General features: G+C 39.3%; 1 protein-coding gene across 2 annotated transcripts in view; it reads right to left on the minus strand.

Annotated features, from left to right (window-relative positions):
- The window catches only part of LOC139131219 (glycine receptor subunit alpha-2-like), a 110,867-nt gene that overhangs the window by 19,333 nt on the left and 72,329 nt on the right, over nt 1-19,205 (minus strand). For both annotated transcript variants that reach the window (XM_070697194.1, XM_070697193.1), the window contains 2 exons: nt 6,804-6,871; nt 4,005-4,225 (listed from right to left, as the gene is read on the minus strand). In XM_070697194.1, coding sequence (XP_070553295.1) covers nt 4,005-4,225; nt 6,804-6,871 — 289 coding nt within the window. The remainder of the gene's footprint in view (nt 1-4,004; nt 4,226-6,803; nt 6,872-19,205) is intronic.

Here is a 19,205-nt window from a genome sequence, read left to right on the forward strand (position 1 = left end):
GTAAAATTCAGTTGATTTGCTGTAAATAATTTGATTTTATATTAAAGTCATTGTGAAAAACTCAAAACTCTCTCTCTCTCTCTCTCTCTCTCTCTCCTCTCTCTCCTCTCTCTCTCTCTCTCTTTCTCTCTCTCTCTCTCTCTCTCTCTCTCTCTCTCTCTCTCTCTCTCTCTGGCAAGAGGAGTGAATGTAAATGAAGCAGTTCGCTTTATTAAGTCAGGGGTGGACCATTTGCAACGGTGGGAACTGGATAGTGTGGCTCCCAAAGCAATTTTTATCAAACGATATCAAGGCATGGTTTGCATGTAGAGCCAATGACAGTTTGTTGTACTTTTACCATCTATCTACAATTACAACTATACACCAATTCCGAGTGGGATTTTCGGCTTGTATATGCACCCGTTGTGAACTGATTCCTAAAAGCTATTAGCAACTGCTTATCTCTCCCGAAAACATGTGTGCATACTGTACCGCTAAGACATTTTTTTCACAATTTGGCCGGCAATGAACCGTCGGAACCCTTAAGCGCCACGTCACAACGATGCACCTAAAAGTTGAATGTAGGTAGGTAAGTAGGTAGGTAGGTAGATAGGTGGGCAGGCAGGCAGGCAGCCAGGGCAGAAATATCATAATGCCTTGAAAAATTTGTAACTAGGGGCAAAGTCAGATATCGAAACAGATCTCACCAGTCACGGGTATTTCAGATTCCTAGTACTTAAAGCTAGTGATGTGTTGAATTCGTAGTGTGTGCGCACAAAAAAACTTGTGTTTGACAAGAATATAAAGGAAGAAAATGCCACAATATATCCAATATTGAAAAAAAATGAATTGATGAATGATTATATCATTGTTATAGTTTAAGGTATATGCGTAGGAAGAAAATGGAAACATGACATTTTTGTTCTTTCAATAAATCTGTTACCGTACCAAGATATACCGTAATGTTAATCCTTATCCTCAGTTCCTGATTTTGATTTAAACTATTCTTAGATTAGAATTCTTAGATTGGCATTGTCTATGGAAAAACGCAAAATGCATACTTTGCCGTTTGACATCAGTTGAGGGTTGATCACACCGTCGTAACAACGGATGAGATATCGTTTCCTCCGTCACCGATCTCGCTTCGGGCTGTTGAAATTCCCCACTGTCTGATTGAATTATTCTTATCACGTGATTATCTCCTGATGTAACTCGGTCACTTGGTTTTCTATCACTGAGACGACGACATCGAACGAACATTACGCAATGGAAAGAAAGCTAGGGAGGACAGATCACCGATAAGACATCAGGCGCCGCTACCGAAACAGCGTTTCGCCGAAACTTGGGGATAATTACGCTTCCGAGAAAAGCCCAAATAAACCATACTAATGATTGTAGAAGATCAGTAGTGGAGTCTTCTATATTATTTGGCTATATAATCGCGAAGAAAATACGACAAACTGTTATATTTTACAATTATTTCATTATGTCATTATCTAAATGGGCGCCTCTGCAAAGTGGCCTAAGTGTTACGAAAATTGGCGTCGACGCCAAATACCAATTTTTATCAAATCACACTGGGATGAAATAATGTTTGTTTGGCACTCTAAGGAGTGATTGGCAATTAAGTCACGGAGTTTTTTAAGGTGTTGTCAGTCATAAAAAATGACGCGTGTAAAATATAATTCCTTCGTGCGAAGTGAGACGGGATGTCAGGATTCGAGTCGCTATCTAGGCAATCATCGAACGGCCATCAGAATAATAAAATATATACCAGTCGATAAAATTCGCAAACAAAATGTTTTCGGTACAAGGGGAAGGGGTTCGGTGCCCAAACGAAAGGATTGCGTTTTGTACGAGAACAAACCTTATGATCGACAGACCCTTGGCATGTCGTCGTTATTGGGAAAATACTGAGCATTGACTATTAAAAATGTAGAGAACTACTTTACTTCGTAATACTAGCCGTCGATCTTAATGGATGCTCTGAAATAAGGCATGTATACCCACATGTAATATGAATGTCAGGGACAACGATCTCAGTGCAGAGAGGTGAATATGGCCTTATTCAACAAAGCTTGTAAATTTAATGGCGTTTTGTGGTGAAATAAATGCGATCGATTGAATTCATACAAAGGGTCGCCAATTCGCTATATAACGTTTATATGAGTGTGAGAGTTGATTGTGTAAACATTATATATGAGTAAATTGAATCTTTGACTTTTTGAAAATATTACCTTTTTGCACGCGATGTCTGACCTGAGGAGAAAATGGTTTCACACGTCTCTAGGTATAGATGCTATTTTTTCGCGCCTGTTTTTTGAAAATCAAGTGAATCGTTATTAGACATTTTTATCGTCAGCTTTTGAAAGACCAAGCACATACCCAGGCATCGCAACTTGAACTAGTACAATTTTGAGTTACACACAATGTATGTTTTTTCACACTATTGTACATATTGCAAAGGTCAAGTATTACAGTGTAATATCAATGTGAAGTAACTGCTCTGACAATTTTTGTATCAAAATGTCTATGTACCCTAACTCATGGACATGTGTATCGTTCATTTGGACTAGTGGTCGTTTTAAGGATTCGAAGTGGCTGATGTCACCATTTTCAAATTAATCACGCGGGATATTAAAAGCATTAAGAATGCGTGGCCCGATTTTTTAAACAGCGTCATCACTTTTAAAAGTATTTACGCATGCATAATATGTATGTACGATGTATGTATGTATGTATGTATGTATGTATGTATGTATGTATGTATGTATGTATGTATGTATGTATGTATGTATGTATGTATGTATGTATGTATGTATGTATGTATGTATGTATGTATGTATGTATGCATGAATGCATGCATGTATGCATGTATGTATGTATGTATGTATGCATGTATGCATGTAGCCTATGCATGCATGCATGCGTGCATGCGTGTATGTATGTATGTATGTATGATGTATGTATGTATGTATGTATGTATGTATGTATGTATGTATGTATGTATGTATGTATGTATGTATGTATGTATGTATGTATGTATGTATGTATGCATAAATGCATGCATGTATGTGTGGAAGTACGTTTTATTAGCTTTCGTTTATGACACGAGTGTTTTATTCTCGAACATATACATTTTATGTCAAGGTACGGTCTTGATTGTCTATTCATCATAATCGTGAAATGTCATATTTCCATGGTTAATAATGTCCCTATGGCATGTATAATGTTAAGTATACATGCAGTTTCAAACACGCGCTCGTATGTACTGTGCGCATTCAATTTGATATATTTCAATAAATTGCTTGTTTTGACACGCACCGTTCTCGGGAGTCTATGGTTGTGGCTGATACGCACTAAGTAATGACATAGCCGTGACCTCCGAGTTAACTTACAATATTCTCCTTTATTAAAGTGATGCAGTAGGCCCTATGTATCCGATGTGTTACCATCAACACAGCGCCATTAATTTATTTGAATCTTATCAGGTTTCTCCCCTCTCCTCAAGCAACCCCGGTTGGCCTGATTTCTCCCATGTCCCAGCTATCGAGATATTCACGACCCTTGACGGTCAAATATTATTCCCACAAGCAAAGTTGAGAAGGAGGCAAAATTTGACCCACATCTAGATATTCTAAAATTAGGGTATGTGACTATGGGAATAACATGCTCATATCTATTGTTCCGTCCATGGGACTACAGTTAAGTGATATGTCACACAAGCATTTATTACCTCTGACATAAGAAGTTCAGTAGGTAGACTATTTTCATTAAAATAGTGGCTCTTTACTGATAGCAAATTAATTTACATGTTGAAACAGTCGAAGCGCAAATTTAGACGCTGAATAGAAGCCGATCACAAATTAAGAGTCTCCCGGGAGTTAGTCAAGGACCCCTTATCGTAAAATTATGAAATCATTTGCATGGCACATTGAAAAAAGGAGGCCCACGAATATTCAAGTATTTTTTAAAAGGATTTAGGCGGATATCTATTATGATAGTTGCATGATTTGGACACCAACCTGACGCTGTACAGTATGTCACCGTTCGGGAACAGTCGCAGGAGCTTGTTGTCCGTGGTGACGTCATGCTGGTAGGCCCTCTTCTCGTTGGCGAAGAAGAGATCCGGGAACCACATCTTGTTCAGCAGCTTGGTGTGAACCGTTACGACGCCTTCGTACTCCGTGAACGACAGGCGCGGGTCGTTCCACTGTTGCCGCATGAAGATGTCCATGGTGTAACTCTGGGGGGAGATAGAGAGGACGGGTACGGGTGGGGGGTCAGATACGGATATCACAAAGAATTTACATGTACTTATACTAGTAAAACTGATAATAATTCAAGTTCGAATGGGAAGCGCCCAGTCTGTGAGTAAGAGGACATGCGTTTACTTATAACAGGAAAATTCCTTCCTTCTGCTCAGATAATAAAATTTGCTACCACTTTATCTCATAAATTAAATGGCAATCATGAAGGTATTGGCGCATATGTTGTTGTATGATAGTGCCCCCCCCCCCCCCCCCCCGCCCTGCCTTCATAATTTGCTTTCAGTTGGAAGCTGGACCTTCAGGACGGTTAGTAATGAACATCTGTTCAGTATGCATAACCATTGATGATGAATTGAAATTTACATTGTCCATGAAATTTAACCAGGGTGATATAAACATGAGCTCGACTGATACATGTTCCATAACCACGGGATCAACGTTATCTCTCTAAAAAATAAACAGTGCTCTCATTTCTTTCGCTATCTTCACCGGGATGCTGTACGACTTTGTACGGAGAGTTGATCACCTTCCCAATACAGCTGAACTTACGAACTGAGGACAAACGCGATCTCAGTGCCGAGAAGGTGAACTTTCAACTGTGCATTCACCACAGAATTTACCCTGTCAACGTGCTACTCGGTTAAGCAAAAGAAGCATCATTTTTTTCCGTGAAACCTGCATCGAAAAACAAAGTAAACCCCCGTTTCATGTAAAATATTGGTGATCTCAGTATCTTGGACGCGGCATATTATATATTATCATCAGGTAATATAATATCACGTGTGATGATATTGATGGAGGGCCTAGGGACTGTGACTTTATCACATTTATGTATCACATTTTGGACTCAGCTGGAAATCGGATGATTTGTGTATTTTCTTTGCATTATTTCATAATCCTGATGACCACCATATTCAGATGACGGCTCCGGCTGTCAACGATATTACGGTTAGCAGCTGCGCGTCAACTATTCCCATCGTTAAGTCTAATGTCATTAGCCCTTGCAGAGATCGGGGCCTTCTTCTCGGGTAATCAGCCCCAGCGAGGTGGTCCTTAGTGTAATGCCGTGTAATCTACTTGAAATCCCAGTGCAAATGCCCATGCACTTGATGGCATAATTCCCACGTCAATGACAAAAATTGCGCAGCCCCAAATGCAACGCACATTAAATGCCTGGCACGGACTGAGAAATGCCAAGGGACGCGCCTATGTTCTCTCACTGGTGTATACCGCCGCGGGTTGGGGATAAACAAGTCTGTCCACGACACATGCGCGCAAACCAGCAACTTTCCTGAGCACCGGTACCAAGCGATAGCTGCATGCTTATTTAAAATTATGTCGTCAGGGCATTTATTTGGATATAGGTGGACCAAATCTATTTTCCACCGAGTATGATTTTTGTGACCGCGTTCCCGCCCCGGGAATAGCAAACAAACAACGAATATTATGTACCCCACACCCGCACGTACAGGACGCCACCTCCATGATAAACAAATCGACCAGACAGATCTCGTGGGTTGGAATTGCACTTTGTGTGCAGTAATTGCGTTCTGCTAAATCCTCTCTGCACCTGCTGACAACATATATCATTGTTCAACCTTGTTTATCTCCCCTGAGAAAATCAACGTTGCCGTTACGAGGACCATGTAATTACTGAGCATACGAAATCTCATACATCTTCGGATACACGCACTCAGAAAAACATATCTGTCGGATACATACAAAGTTTGTTCGTGAAATCTAGAGAAAGGTTCAACTGTTTAAGTCTATCTGTCTCTCTCAAACTCTCCAATTCCTCTATGCCTATATCAGTTATCTCAGTTTGTCTCTGTTGGTTTCTTCTTGCCCATTCATCCGTCCCTCCAGATCTGTTTTTCTTTCACTCTATCTATCTATCTCTCTATCAAGCTGTCTGTCTGTCTGTCTATATGTATGTCTGTGTTGCCGTCTCTCTTTTTTCTCTGTCTCTTTCTCTGTCTCTGTCTGCCTGCCCCTGCCTGCTTGGTTGTCTGTCTGTCTATATGTTTCTATCTATCTGTCTCCCTGTCTCTGTCTGTCTGTCTGTCTGTCTGTCTGTCTGTCTGTCTGTCTGTCTGTCTGTCTGTCTGTCTGTCTGTCTGTCTGTCTGTCTCTCTCTCTCTCTCTCTCTCTCTCTCTCTCTCTCTCTCTCTCTCTCTCTCTCTCTCTCTCTCTCTCTCTCTCTCTCTCTCTCTTTCTCTCTCTCTCTCTCAGGCCATTTGCCCGGCTGTTAATATTTTCTTACTGAGATCAATAATTTCTTTCGTTGGTTTTGATGAAAAATCCCGTTATATCCTTGCTTATAAAGTCAAGTTTACTTGCCATGTAAATTACAGTACCTACATTTACTTTTCCGAAAAAATTCCGATTGTCACCCACATCGCGCATCGTGTCTCCACATTATCTGTTTGCATCACTCCATCAGATGGTAAACACGTATCGCTAGATTTGCTGCTATTGTAAACTTAGACTATGATTCGTGGAGAATAAGTTCGTGGTGACAGGAAAGACGAAGCAGTGATCTAGCAAACTCACCATGGTGGTTTCTTGAACGGTGTCAATGCTGGCGATAAACATATCAGTGGTGACCTCAACAGGGGGACCTGTGAAAAAGGGAGAACGAGAGATGTTTGTGAAAAATAGCAAAACTCGATAGTCATCAGTATATGGTTTTAGCAACTTCGCTCCACCGAAGCGTTTTAATGGGTAATGTAACTGTGATTCAGCGACAAGGTGGAATGATACACCTCAGTTCGTAAAGCTCCCCCAGTTTCCGAAACTTCGGGTCGCCACCAAGCTAGGCATATTCAATGTAAAAGATCGCGTTACTTGATACGAAATGGGACCGAGTCGAATTAATGAGTTGCGGAAACTTAGAATTCCCCTTTTTCAGCCCGCCGCTTGAGAGAACCCACCGCCCTTGTTATCTAAGTGTATTGTCGCCAGATGTGACATTCACTTGCGTTTGCAGGTACCAGAGGGGGAGCCATCCATCTCTCTTGCGCTGCCCAGATGTTTCACCTCATCAATACGGCCTTGATGAAGAATAGGGAGTGATACACAAACCTGGGCTACATATGTTCACCTCAAACCATTTACAATGTTTTAAACACAATAAACGTGTAAAGAGCCTTTTGTTCCATCGCATACAGCGAATTTATTTATCTTCCATCGCGACCTAGGCGTTATGACTGACTTAAACAGCCGCCTGTGAAGTTTTTGTTCCCATGAAATAATTTTTACTTTGATTTATTACGTACAGACGTAGGAAAATAATAATGTCGTTTGATGAATAGTACTTTTAAATAGAGGTTTCGCTATACCATAATGAAAAAATATTAACACAAACAAGAACGAACATACTGACGCCAAGTTAGGCTCGTCTTTGAAAACAATGATTTTAAAAATTAATCAAGTTATAAGGGTCGATGTTCGCATCTACGAAATGAACTGCAGAATGTAGATAACCTTTCGGAATGCATTTTACATTTTCTAGCGAAAACCTAGTTTTGTTACCGTTTTGATTAATACTCTAATACGTGTATGCTACGCGGCACGCGAACCCTGACACTCCCATTATCATTCTTTCGGGGGAAAAATATAACACGATTTGACCACAGTTATAAAATGCATAGCATAAACATCAATTATTGGCAACTGATTAAATTAAGTGCACTCGGAAATATTATACTACATAAGCTGGATATTGATTTAGCGTCACCCTGTGGTTATAGGTTTTCCTTCTGGGTGATGTTACCCTGGGAGTTGAAATTTTCATGAGTTTTTTTCGCAAGAAATTGAAAAGTGGAATAAATTCAGCGTTCCGGCACACAGTGGCATTTACATTACTCCTTTTTAATGGGCTGATTCAATGCGCGGTTTGCGCCGATATCTAGAACGCGAAACTGTGTAGCAAATAGATGAATTGTAGCCAATATATATATATATATATATATATATATATATATATATATATATATATATATATATATATTATTAATTATAAATATATTATTGAGTATATATATATATATATATATATATATATATATATATATATATATATATATATATATATATTATTTATTTTAACACCACCAACAATTTTTTATTATTTTATTTTATTTGATACACAGATCAACGGGCAAACCAACTAACAGATCTGCGAAACAAAAAAGTCACACCATCACAAGACAAATGTACAAGACAACCATAAAAGTAACACGTTACATTAAATTGAAAAAACATACACGAATCAATAAAAGTGAACTGTTAAAATGACCGTATAAAATAGTTTTAAAACTACACAGCGTGGAAAAATATCTATATCACATTTGAAAGAGATGTCGTTAAAAACAGACATGCATCTGGGCACTGTCGAGAATTTCCTGCAATTAACAGAACACAAGTCTGGTTTAAAAAGGGGTTTCTTGCGTAAATTTCTACTGGGGGCATAAAAGCAGATTCGATTTAAAATATTTGGTGAATCATAATGTGAATGGATTATTTTGTATAAAAAGCACATGTCAAGGGTTAGTCTTCTATTGTATAACTTAGAAATGTTCAGAATTCTGCGATAAAATGGGTAGCTGGATTTACTGCAGTGAACATTGAGTTTGCAACAAATGTATTTCACAAACTTAATTTGTACTCGCTCAATTTTTTCTGACAGGCCCTGCTGGTGGGGTGACCACACAACAGAGCTATACTCTAGAATAGATCTTACATAAACAAAATACAGAGATATAATTGCTGAAATGTCATTGAATGGCTGGCAGAGACCTTAATAAAACCAAGATATTTGAAGGCTCTAGAAACAATGTTATTGATGTGAAAAGAATAATTAAGGTTGGAAGTAAGGCATGTATGGTAAATGCCCAAATCCTTGACAACAGAGACCCGTTGAAGAGACCATTGACCATTGATGGAGTAACCAAGAGAGGAAATGACTCTTTTCTTAAGTGTAAAACTGATAAATTTACATTATTTTATTTTATTGATAATAGGTGACAGCTTCCAGTTGTTACACCGTTGAGCAAATTTGTCAAGATCTTGCTGTTACATGACACAGTCAGCGAGGGACGTGATGGAGCGGTAGATCTTGGCATCGTCGGCATACAAGCTGAGGTTTGCAGAAATGTCTATAACAGTGAAATATCGTTCATAAACAACAACAAGTAGTGGCCCCAAGAGTGAACCCTGGGGCACACCTGACGAAGCAGTGTACCATTTTGACGAACAACTACCAAACACCACCCTCTGTCATCTAAGATGAAGATAAGAAGCCAGCCAACTATGCAGGTTACCTCATATACCAAATTTGGCGGTTTTGTACTGGAGAAGTTTGTGACAGACACTGTCAAAAGCCTTGCTAAAGTCCGTGTAAATTGAATCTACCTGTTGTTTATTGTTCAGTGAAACAGAGATGAAATCTGTATAATCCACTAAGTTAGTTGTAGTGGATCTGTTTTTAACAAATCCGTGATGGTCGATGGAAATATTTGGTTTAATATGTTGATAGATATGGGGAACAATAACTGCCTGGAAGATCTTAGCAAAAAGAGGCAACAAGGAGATTGGCCGGTAATTTTCAACTGCTGATTGACGACCAGAAATAAACACGGGGACAACATTGGCCTGTTTAAACTGAGTGGGAAACTGCCCAATTATGGATTTTTTGAATAAAATTTGGAGGGGAACAACAAGAACATCGGTACAGTGTTTATAAACACTGGCGGAGATACCATCCGGGCCACTCGCTTTGTTCAAGTCTATAGAAGCGATGACTTTCTTAATACTGTCCGGAAATATATTAACGTGTGATAATTGTCCAAAACATGGATAATTAAGCTCGTGCAGATTAGGATCATTGTTTTCAGTGAACACAGAGGCAAAAAAATCTGCAAACAATTGAGCAGCAAATAGAATGGTTCGTTCCAATCATATATGTAAGATTGTCAAGCTAGTAATCCTTTCACTTCTATCTGAGGATTGCAGGATGCATGAAACCTAAGTAATAGATTTCATTACTTTGTACCTGAAGTAATCTGTTTATTTATAACGCTCTGCTTAGCATTGAGCACTGTAATTTCCAACGAAGACATCTGTATACTTCGATATATATATATATATATATATATATATATATATATATATATATATATATATATATATATATATATAATATATATATATATATTTAATGAAGTGAGAAAGAAGAGGAATGACAGATATCGACAGTTGTGAGTCCCGGGGATAATATCTGAATACATGTATTGCAGCTTGTTTCAATTTCCCAGTCTCGCCAGCGGTGAAAAGAAGCCACGTGAATGAATTCCAACGCAAATTGCAATGTAAATACAACTGACTATATATGCTTGTGACTCAGAAATTGGGTCAGGTGTTCGTAACCTTGGCAAACAATACGTCTTCATCAAAAGCAAATTCTCGATCCAATCAGGCATTCTTTGAAATCATGTATACGCGCTTAATTGTCTGACGCTCAACAAAGACGCAAAAATAAACCACTCTTGTATTTTTACTTTCACTGTTGAATGTTTAGAGAATTTCGTCTTCACGGATTGTTGTTACATATCGGACTTTTCAACACATATGTACCATTAAATGTATGTAAACTGTGTAGGGGATTCATAAATAACCTTACAAAAAAAACACTAAACTGTAGTGCATTTCAAAGATATTCGTATAGCGCACAAAACATGACACCGACTTGTATTCGCTACGACTTTCAGACAGTGTGTACAAATGTAACTTTCGCGGATCCTGTGTTCGTAACTTGACCAATTTTCGGCTGCGAAGTTGAACGTAGTTACGACACTTTAATTTGCCTTTTTTCTCCTTATGTAGACTATTTATCAGGTCAAAACAACGACAGATAATGGTTATAGAGACTAGTATGTTCGGCACACATTGAATTGTTAAAAGTATCGCCTGTACTAAGAGGTATAGTACACACCTTTCGATGGCGTATAATATGGATACAGCGACTGTATCAAAACTGTAGATTCAATTTGAATGTGGTACAGCAATATGTGATTGAATTGTTATTGTACGTAGATTCGCATACAAAAATAGAAAATCCCATAGTATCACCAAAACACGTCGTCATACATCAACCGTTCTCTGTCGCCTTATTTTTCGCCCTACAATACTAAAATTTCTGCCGCCACATTGTTTTAAAGCCTGGTGTGGACTCAATCCAAAGATCAAGCAACGTATTTATATGTAACGATTGCAATTTCAAAGGAGAACAAAAGACAGAAACACCTCATAATCTTCTTAACACCATAGTTAATCCCGATCCCGGGCCTTTTCGAGCCCGTTTTTAACATAAACTGTTTTTGTTTAGTTAAATTTTATGCTTCCCACCCGATTCATACGTGCTCGTCGGTTTTGATCCATCAAAATTTGGACAATCAGCGGCAGCCTGACATCAACTCGGCATGAGCAAAATGGCGGGAATGAGAAAATGATCAAATTTCACCACTGGTTGTAATGCATTCGAATTAAGCACCAAATTGATACGGAAAATAAATCAGCGTTCTGATGACAAGCAAAGAGAGTCTCACTGACGGATCTCTTATCGAATTCCATTAATCTACGTGGTTAATTTTGGTTAAAATATCAGTGTCGATCTTATCTTGACTGAGACGTCGAGAGTACTCCGATTTCAAAGATAAGCTAGATGTGCCGCCTTGCCGTTGCGGTAACCAGGTGTGAGGCGTCACTATAGTACCGCGCACTCACCGTGAGCGTATCGGGATGACGTCACAACACTAACGCGCAAGGGTTGCTCCAATTCCTCACTCTTATATCAATACTTGGAAACTTCTCTCCTAACGCTTTCCTGTGTTCTGAGCCGACTTTCAAGGCGTACAAGTGTAAAACATTGTGGAGGCATGGAAATACAAGTGATTGAAGTGATTTTGGAATCTGTTGAGTCGGAATTTTCATTATCACGGCAAAGACAGAAGCCGATTGATAAGAATCTTTGTTCTTATAATAACCAACGCTATTGCGTGCGTGAGAAATCATATCATCTTGAATCACTTTTTATATATGCGTCCGTTCTCAACAATTACCGCAGAAAAATTCTCTGTCTTTTCAAGATGTCGTCGCGTCATTTTTTGGACACAAGTTTTAGTCTACTTGATTTGGGGTCGACTTGGTTTGTGTCTCGTTGGATTGGGCTCGAAGTGTCGCGAGTCCGCGTTTAAACCTATCACTTTTTAGTATATACCCCACCTCGTGCTGTCTCTCGTTCTTAAGACTCCTCTTGACTGGTGTATCATGTTTAAAACATGATATTGACTTCATTTATACTGCATGAAATCACGCCACACTTCATACGGCTTTGGTCCCTGAATTTCAGATTTTCTTTCGTTTCTACTTGACTAACTTTTTTCCCCCCAATCCAATCAAGATGTCGGAGTACTCGTTGTAGCCACGTCTGAGGAATGTTTAGTAATCCGGTCAATGTGCCAGAAAGTACACTGTCGATGAAGCAAAGCAGTGTAATGGCCAAGTCCACTTTTCCCGGCAGGGGGCTAATGTCCCCTGTATGGGCAATTAACGGTAAATCTTCACGATCCAGTCCGCGGACACTGACAGTTGATCGAACACAGTATTATCACTCCGGAGATAGTGAGCTTGACGGATGGCGACAGCTACAAACAGATTGCCTGGCAGATAGTTGGGGCTTTGTTTGAATTCCGAACATCATACATCGTCCCATCAAATTATTGAGCCGTCTTTCGTGGTTGTATGTTTGCGAACTAGAAAACGTTGTCTTTACATACCTCAACTTCAGCAGTATAAATACATTAGGTGCCGACTTGTGACAAATGGTAACGTCATGTATTGTGATTATGAAACTGAGATGATGAGAGAGAGAGAGAGAGAGAGAGAGAGAGAGAGAGAGAGAGAGAGAGAGAGAGAGAGAGAGAGAGAGAGAGAGAGAGAGAGAGAGAGAGAGAGGAGAGAGAGAGAGGGGGGGGGAAAGGAGAGGAGACGGAGAGAGAGAAGAGACCGAAGAGGAGGCTAGCGGGAGGGAACGAGTGGGAGAAATGAAGAAAGAAGGGGTAGGGAGCGGCTGAGAAGGGATACTGTTACATTGCTAGTAACGATATAAAGCAGGGGATTGGAGGGAGGGAAAAGGGGGAGGTTGGGGAGGTATACTGGCAGAGGCATAGTATGTGAACGCCGTTCAAATATCGGACATCGTTACAAAATCAAAGTATGGAGAATAAAGTTCCGACAGTCACTTTAGTCTTTCCGCTAAGAACCCAAGATAATAATTTTCCATCTTAAAGTCACCATATGTAACACATCGAAATGCGTGCCCGAGTTCCATCAGACTAGTTTCCGCACGTATTCAAGTTTGGAAGGATCCCAAACTCAAGACTTTATGTGACATAGCGACAGTAAAAATTATGTTCTTCATTCATCTCACATTTAAATGCACGTCAGTGCTCATAACAAACATTTCTGGGCCGGGCCATATAAGACCCTGCTGTTCTTTACAAGTTTCACCATACTGACGGTTATTTAAACCACTTGAGTTAGTAAATCGTTGATCGAACGTCAAGGATAGTCCAAGGTTGTAGACGTCCTAACCTAACAACAGAACTTGAATTAAAAGATTTGCAAAAGGAAAGTGCGTTGTGCACGTGAGGTGTACGTATAGTTAGATTTACTCATTAAAATTTTGAATTTTGAATATATATATATATATATATATATATATATATATATATATATATATATATATATATATATATGATATGTATATATGTGCGTGAATTTGTGTATACATATATAAACAAGGCAGTATTGCTGAAGGCAATGAGTACTTGGGCCGTGATAGAGTAATTTTGAGGACAATATATACTACTATTCAAATATGGTCTTGAATTTCCTCCTGTCAATTAGGGATTAACTGGTTATTAAACGAAGCAATGGCATGACAACGGCAAAATATGTCTAGCAACTTTTGTGGAGTTTGAGGCAGGGGTTCTTTATTTATAGTGGAAATTGCTTAAACTCCTTAAATATTCAAATTACAGCAAATTTCTTTTGTTCTCGATGGTAGATGTCTTATATTTAGATGGGCATATTTAGATTTCTACCCTATAGTTATCCCTATATACCAAAAATCGGACATCCAGCTCTATTGGCTTGCTCAGAATTAGATATGCGCATAATTAATGAGGTACAATATGTGGTGTCATAAGGTGTCCCATCATACCAAATATGAAGGGTGGAGCAGTTGTGGTTACTGAGTTGTGGACAAATATATATGAGGTCAAAGGTCATTGAGGTCACGTGACATTTTGTCAAAATAATTGTATTGCTAAGTTATTCCTGTATACCAAAAATCAGACCTCTAGCTCTATTGGCTCGTTCAAAATTAGATATGCGCATAATTAATGAGGTACAATATGTGGCGTCATAAGGTGTCTTATCATACCAAATATGAAGGATGTAGCACTTGTGGTTACTGAGTTGTGGACAAATATATATATTTGAGGTCAAAGGTCATTGAGGTCACGTCACATTTTGTCATAATAATTGTATTGCTAAGTTATTCCTATATACAAAAAATCAGACCTCTAGCTCTATTGGCTCGCTCAAAATTAGATATGTGCATAATTAATGAGGTACAATATGTGGCGTCATAAGGTGTCCCATCATACCAAATATGAAAGGTTTAGCACTTGTGGTTACTGAGTTATGGACAATAATGTATATTTGAGGTCAAAGGTCACCAAGGTCACATGATATTTTGTCAAAATGTCTGAGATATCTGCGTGAACGGATGGACTCACTGATTGACTCACGGACGGATATGACCCAATATGTAAGCCCCCTGGACTTTATCCGTGGGGACCAAAAACTGTGTCACTGCATCTTTAGGCAATATGAATACGATGAGAAACTAAATTATTTTTCTTGGCCTTATACATGGTGTCTATGGAGAACTGCCTTATACATGGGAGTCTATGGAGGTGTAAACTAAAAAGTCCTCTAACACGGCCAAATTCGATCGCATTGTGAAACAAATCGACGTGCATCTGTATGGGGTTGGGTACCATTCTTGTGCAAAGTTTGAAAGAAATTGACCAGGGCATGTCTGAGATATCTGCGTGAACGGACGGACGGACGGACGGACGGACTGACATGACCAAACCTATAAGTATAACACCCCAAGGACTTCGTCCGTGGGCACTAAAAACAACGCAACAGTTATTACAGCTACACCGGCGGTAGGTTCATATCCAGAGCCCCGTACGGTCTGCCGCCGTCGCTTGAAAACAATCTCATAAACCTGGCCATATCAACTGTGTATGGGCAGCTGGATACTTGACTTCCCGGAGAAGGCGAGCTGTCACGTTCAAGCTCAGGATTATTTCACGATCAAATTTCAGTAAATTTACCTTACCTAGATGAAATTTTGTCTATAGGCTGAAATTTCGCCGAAGTTTGACAAAATCACATCGATTTTTCAGGTTCATATCCGACATTTTTGAGTTTGAGTGCAGACAGAAATAAGATTTGAGGCAACATGGCTGCGACCCCATGTTGACCCCTAGCCCTGCGTACGATGCTATGTGCTACAGCTAACACACAGCATCGTACGCAGGGCTAGCGAGAGAGTTGCCGACATAGACGGTTATTTACGAGAAGTGAATAAAGGACTGTCATTTTTGGAAGCGATCGAGTAGCTGAGGTAGGCTGGGATACGACTTGGGCCCAAGAACGCTGAATTTCGGCAGTAATTTGGCTTTTTACGTCAAGTCCCAAAATGGATTTGAATTCACCGACCCTACGTACGGTCTATTCAGGGCTGTGGTGAGCGGGACGATTAGCTGTAGCGGAACACACAGCATCGTACGCAGGGCTAGTTGACCCCAAGTGAAAATGTGTTCGCGATCAAATCTTCCTTTATTTTTTTCAGAATTTTCGACAAAATCATTGCTTCTTAAATCTTTTGTAAAAATATAAAATACTAAAATGAAAATGCGATGTGCCATGTCTCCAGATTTCTAAAATATCGTTCGTTGACCGTTCGACGGAATACTCATTTCGCAACTTGTGACGCAGTTGAAATTCAATACTGACCGCCAAATAATCTTAATGAGACGAGATCATTCTAGACATCCTCCATTCGCGTTAGAGTTCAGCTCGCTTAGAGTATCATAACATTCTTCGGCCTTCGTTTAGATCGACCCTAATCTCTCCCATTTAGGAAATAAATACACAAGCTACCTTGACAAAACTTCGTGCTCCATCCAGGACCAAACACACTACAAATCTGTCCTGACGTCATCATCTCCTTACATGGTAATCAGCATACCGTATTTTTTAGCAAAGGAGACACAGAATACGTCGGAGTATTCAGTTTCAAAACGTATTACATTGTGTGATGTTAAAAAAAAGGTAATGTTACTGCAGTGGTATAAATTACAAAACACAAAAGTTCAAATCAGTTTATTTTGGACTGGCTATACCCAATATTTCATATTGTTTCTTATGCCAGATTTGACCACGTGCTTACTGGCGACCCCTTTACATGCAAATTTGTGTCAAATGGTGTGTTCTCCTGGAAAAACAAACGTACGATTTCTATATGAAGGAGGTGAAATTTGCCCTCAAAACTCGAAACCATCCTTATGGGGTGTACCTAGCTATTTTGAACGAGCTTCTCGAATCTGCAGCTCTATTTCGAAATGATGGTCTGGTTTTCTCAGCTCAAGGATAAGTGGTCTCCATCGCTGTGGGCATTACTATTCTCAGCTGGGGGTACAGTTTCCAGTCGTAATGTTTTTCATTGTGTCCGGGATATAAAACATTTCCTTTTCACACTTTTACTTGGATTAACACTAGTCCACATCTTGTCAGCGATTAAACATGTTTCAAGTTTAAATCTTAAATTCTGGTCTCGAGCCCTCTTGTTCGACCAAACTGAAATTACCCCTCCCACTTTGGCTGGTCCAGTGGGTGTAGCAAGGGTCGTGCCATCGCCTAGGAAACGGAGGGTGCATTAATTGTTGCATTTCGATGCACATTTTGATTATATTCAGAAGATTTTGTGGCAAAAACTCAGATAGAGAAGCATTAATATTCACATCTCACTTATTCAAGACTGGCCGAGAGCAGCACTTCCATTCAGTTAACATCATTACGCCATTTATTATGCCAGAAAGATGAAGCCAAGACATTTTGCCCTCCCTGGTCTCAGCCAGAAATGGTTATACCTACAGAGTTTTTTCCCACGGAATGAAAACAAATGTACTTGGGCTGAGGCCCAAGTACAATAATATAACAAACAATGACATAAATCACTACTTTTTGTAAATGTGTGTATATATATATATATATATATATATATATATATATATATATATATATATATATATATATATATATATATATATATATATATATATAACACGTATGTGTGTCTGTTTCTGTCCGTCTGTCTGTCTGTCTGTCTGTCTGTCTGTCTGTCTATGTATAGAGACAACATTTTCTGGCTGGAAACGGTGTTAACTACAACACAGCTATTCATGTATCCCCGGATATATACCTCAATCAGCGAATAAGATATTGCATTTCGACTCGAGCAGTTTCAGATATTACAGATACTGGAATAATGCGTCATTTACTTTCTAACCATTAAAATCATCTATCAAATTCTTCAACATATCAACAAAAACCCTATTTTTTCATTTTTTTGTAGATGTTGAAATGATAATGCCAGCGACGATGCTGTAGCAAACGAGCGAAGGCAAAGTCGATTAGTGCCAGACGTTAATCTCGGAAAAGTCCGATTTGTCCATTAGAGTAAATATGGTCCCGTGATTGCAACCATCAATCTTGGAGTCCAACGCAGGATACAAAATGACATGGGAAAATCAGCAAATCTTTTATGAAACCGTGTTTTTTCCGAATCTTTTTATCTACCTCCCTCGTGATCAGGGAAAAAACGGTGATATTTAATATCTCGCCGTATGATCGTAAACTTAAGTCTTGAAAAACTCTTTACCCTGGTAGTTTCGGTCATTACATAATATGGGGGCGATGTTCAGATTTACCTGTTAAAATATTATCCTCATCCTTTCCTGTTTGTTTTATTCATATGTTTACAAACGCGTTAAGTGTTGTTGGATAAACCTCCACGCAATGAGTCCTTCAACATACACATGACATATGAAAAATCTAACTCTAACTTCCATTTCATGACCTCAGTCAGTCAGTCTGTGTCTGTTCCATTCCCTCCCTCCTGGGCTTCTATCGATCTGTCTCTACCCGATCTGTTTGTTCGTTTGTTTGTTTGTTTGTCTGTTTGTCTGCCTTTCTACCTGTTCGTCCGTCCTGTCTGTCTGTCTGTCTGTCTGTCTAGTGGTCTGTATATCTGTGTCCATGCCTGTCTATCAGGCTGTCTGTCTCTGTCCCTGCCTGTCTCTCTCATCAATATACCTACATGTATATGATCTGCCCACCTAATATCTCTATTTGTCTCTGTCTATCAGTCTGTATCCCTCTCACTCTCCATCTCAAGTTTGTTCAGGTCTGACTGCGTTTCAAGTCAAGAACATTATCTAACTGAAAAAGCAACTTCTCTTGATTTACCAAAGAAGAAAGACATACTCAGATAATCAACATGTCCACACGAAAGGCAAACTTAGACACGGTGTTTGAATGAAGGGTGCATCTAATATATGTGTCACGGTGATATAGGACACTTCGCCAAGCTCAATGTTTATCCATTATGTATTACCTGGCTATTTATCTATGATACTCTTTTCTTCTTGTAAGATTATCGTATGCGCGTGTCATGCAATGAATAGATTAGTGCTTCAAGTTGTTCTGTCGATTCGAATGTGTTTGGCGATTTTCGGAGATGAGTTACCG

This window comes from Ptychodera flava, chromosome 4 (assembly GCF_041260155.1).
Source record: "Ptychodera flava strain L36383 chromosome 4, AS_Pfla_20210202, whole genome shotgun sequence".
NCBI classification, from domain to species: domain Eukaryota; kingdom Metazoa; phylum Hemichordata; class Enteropneusta; family Ptychoderidae; genus Ptychodera; species Ptychodera flava.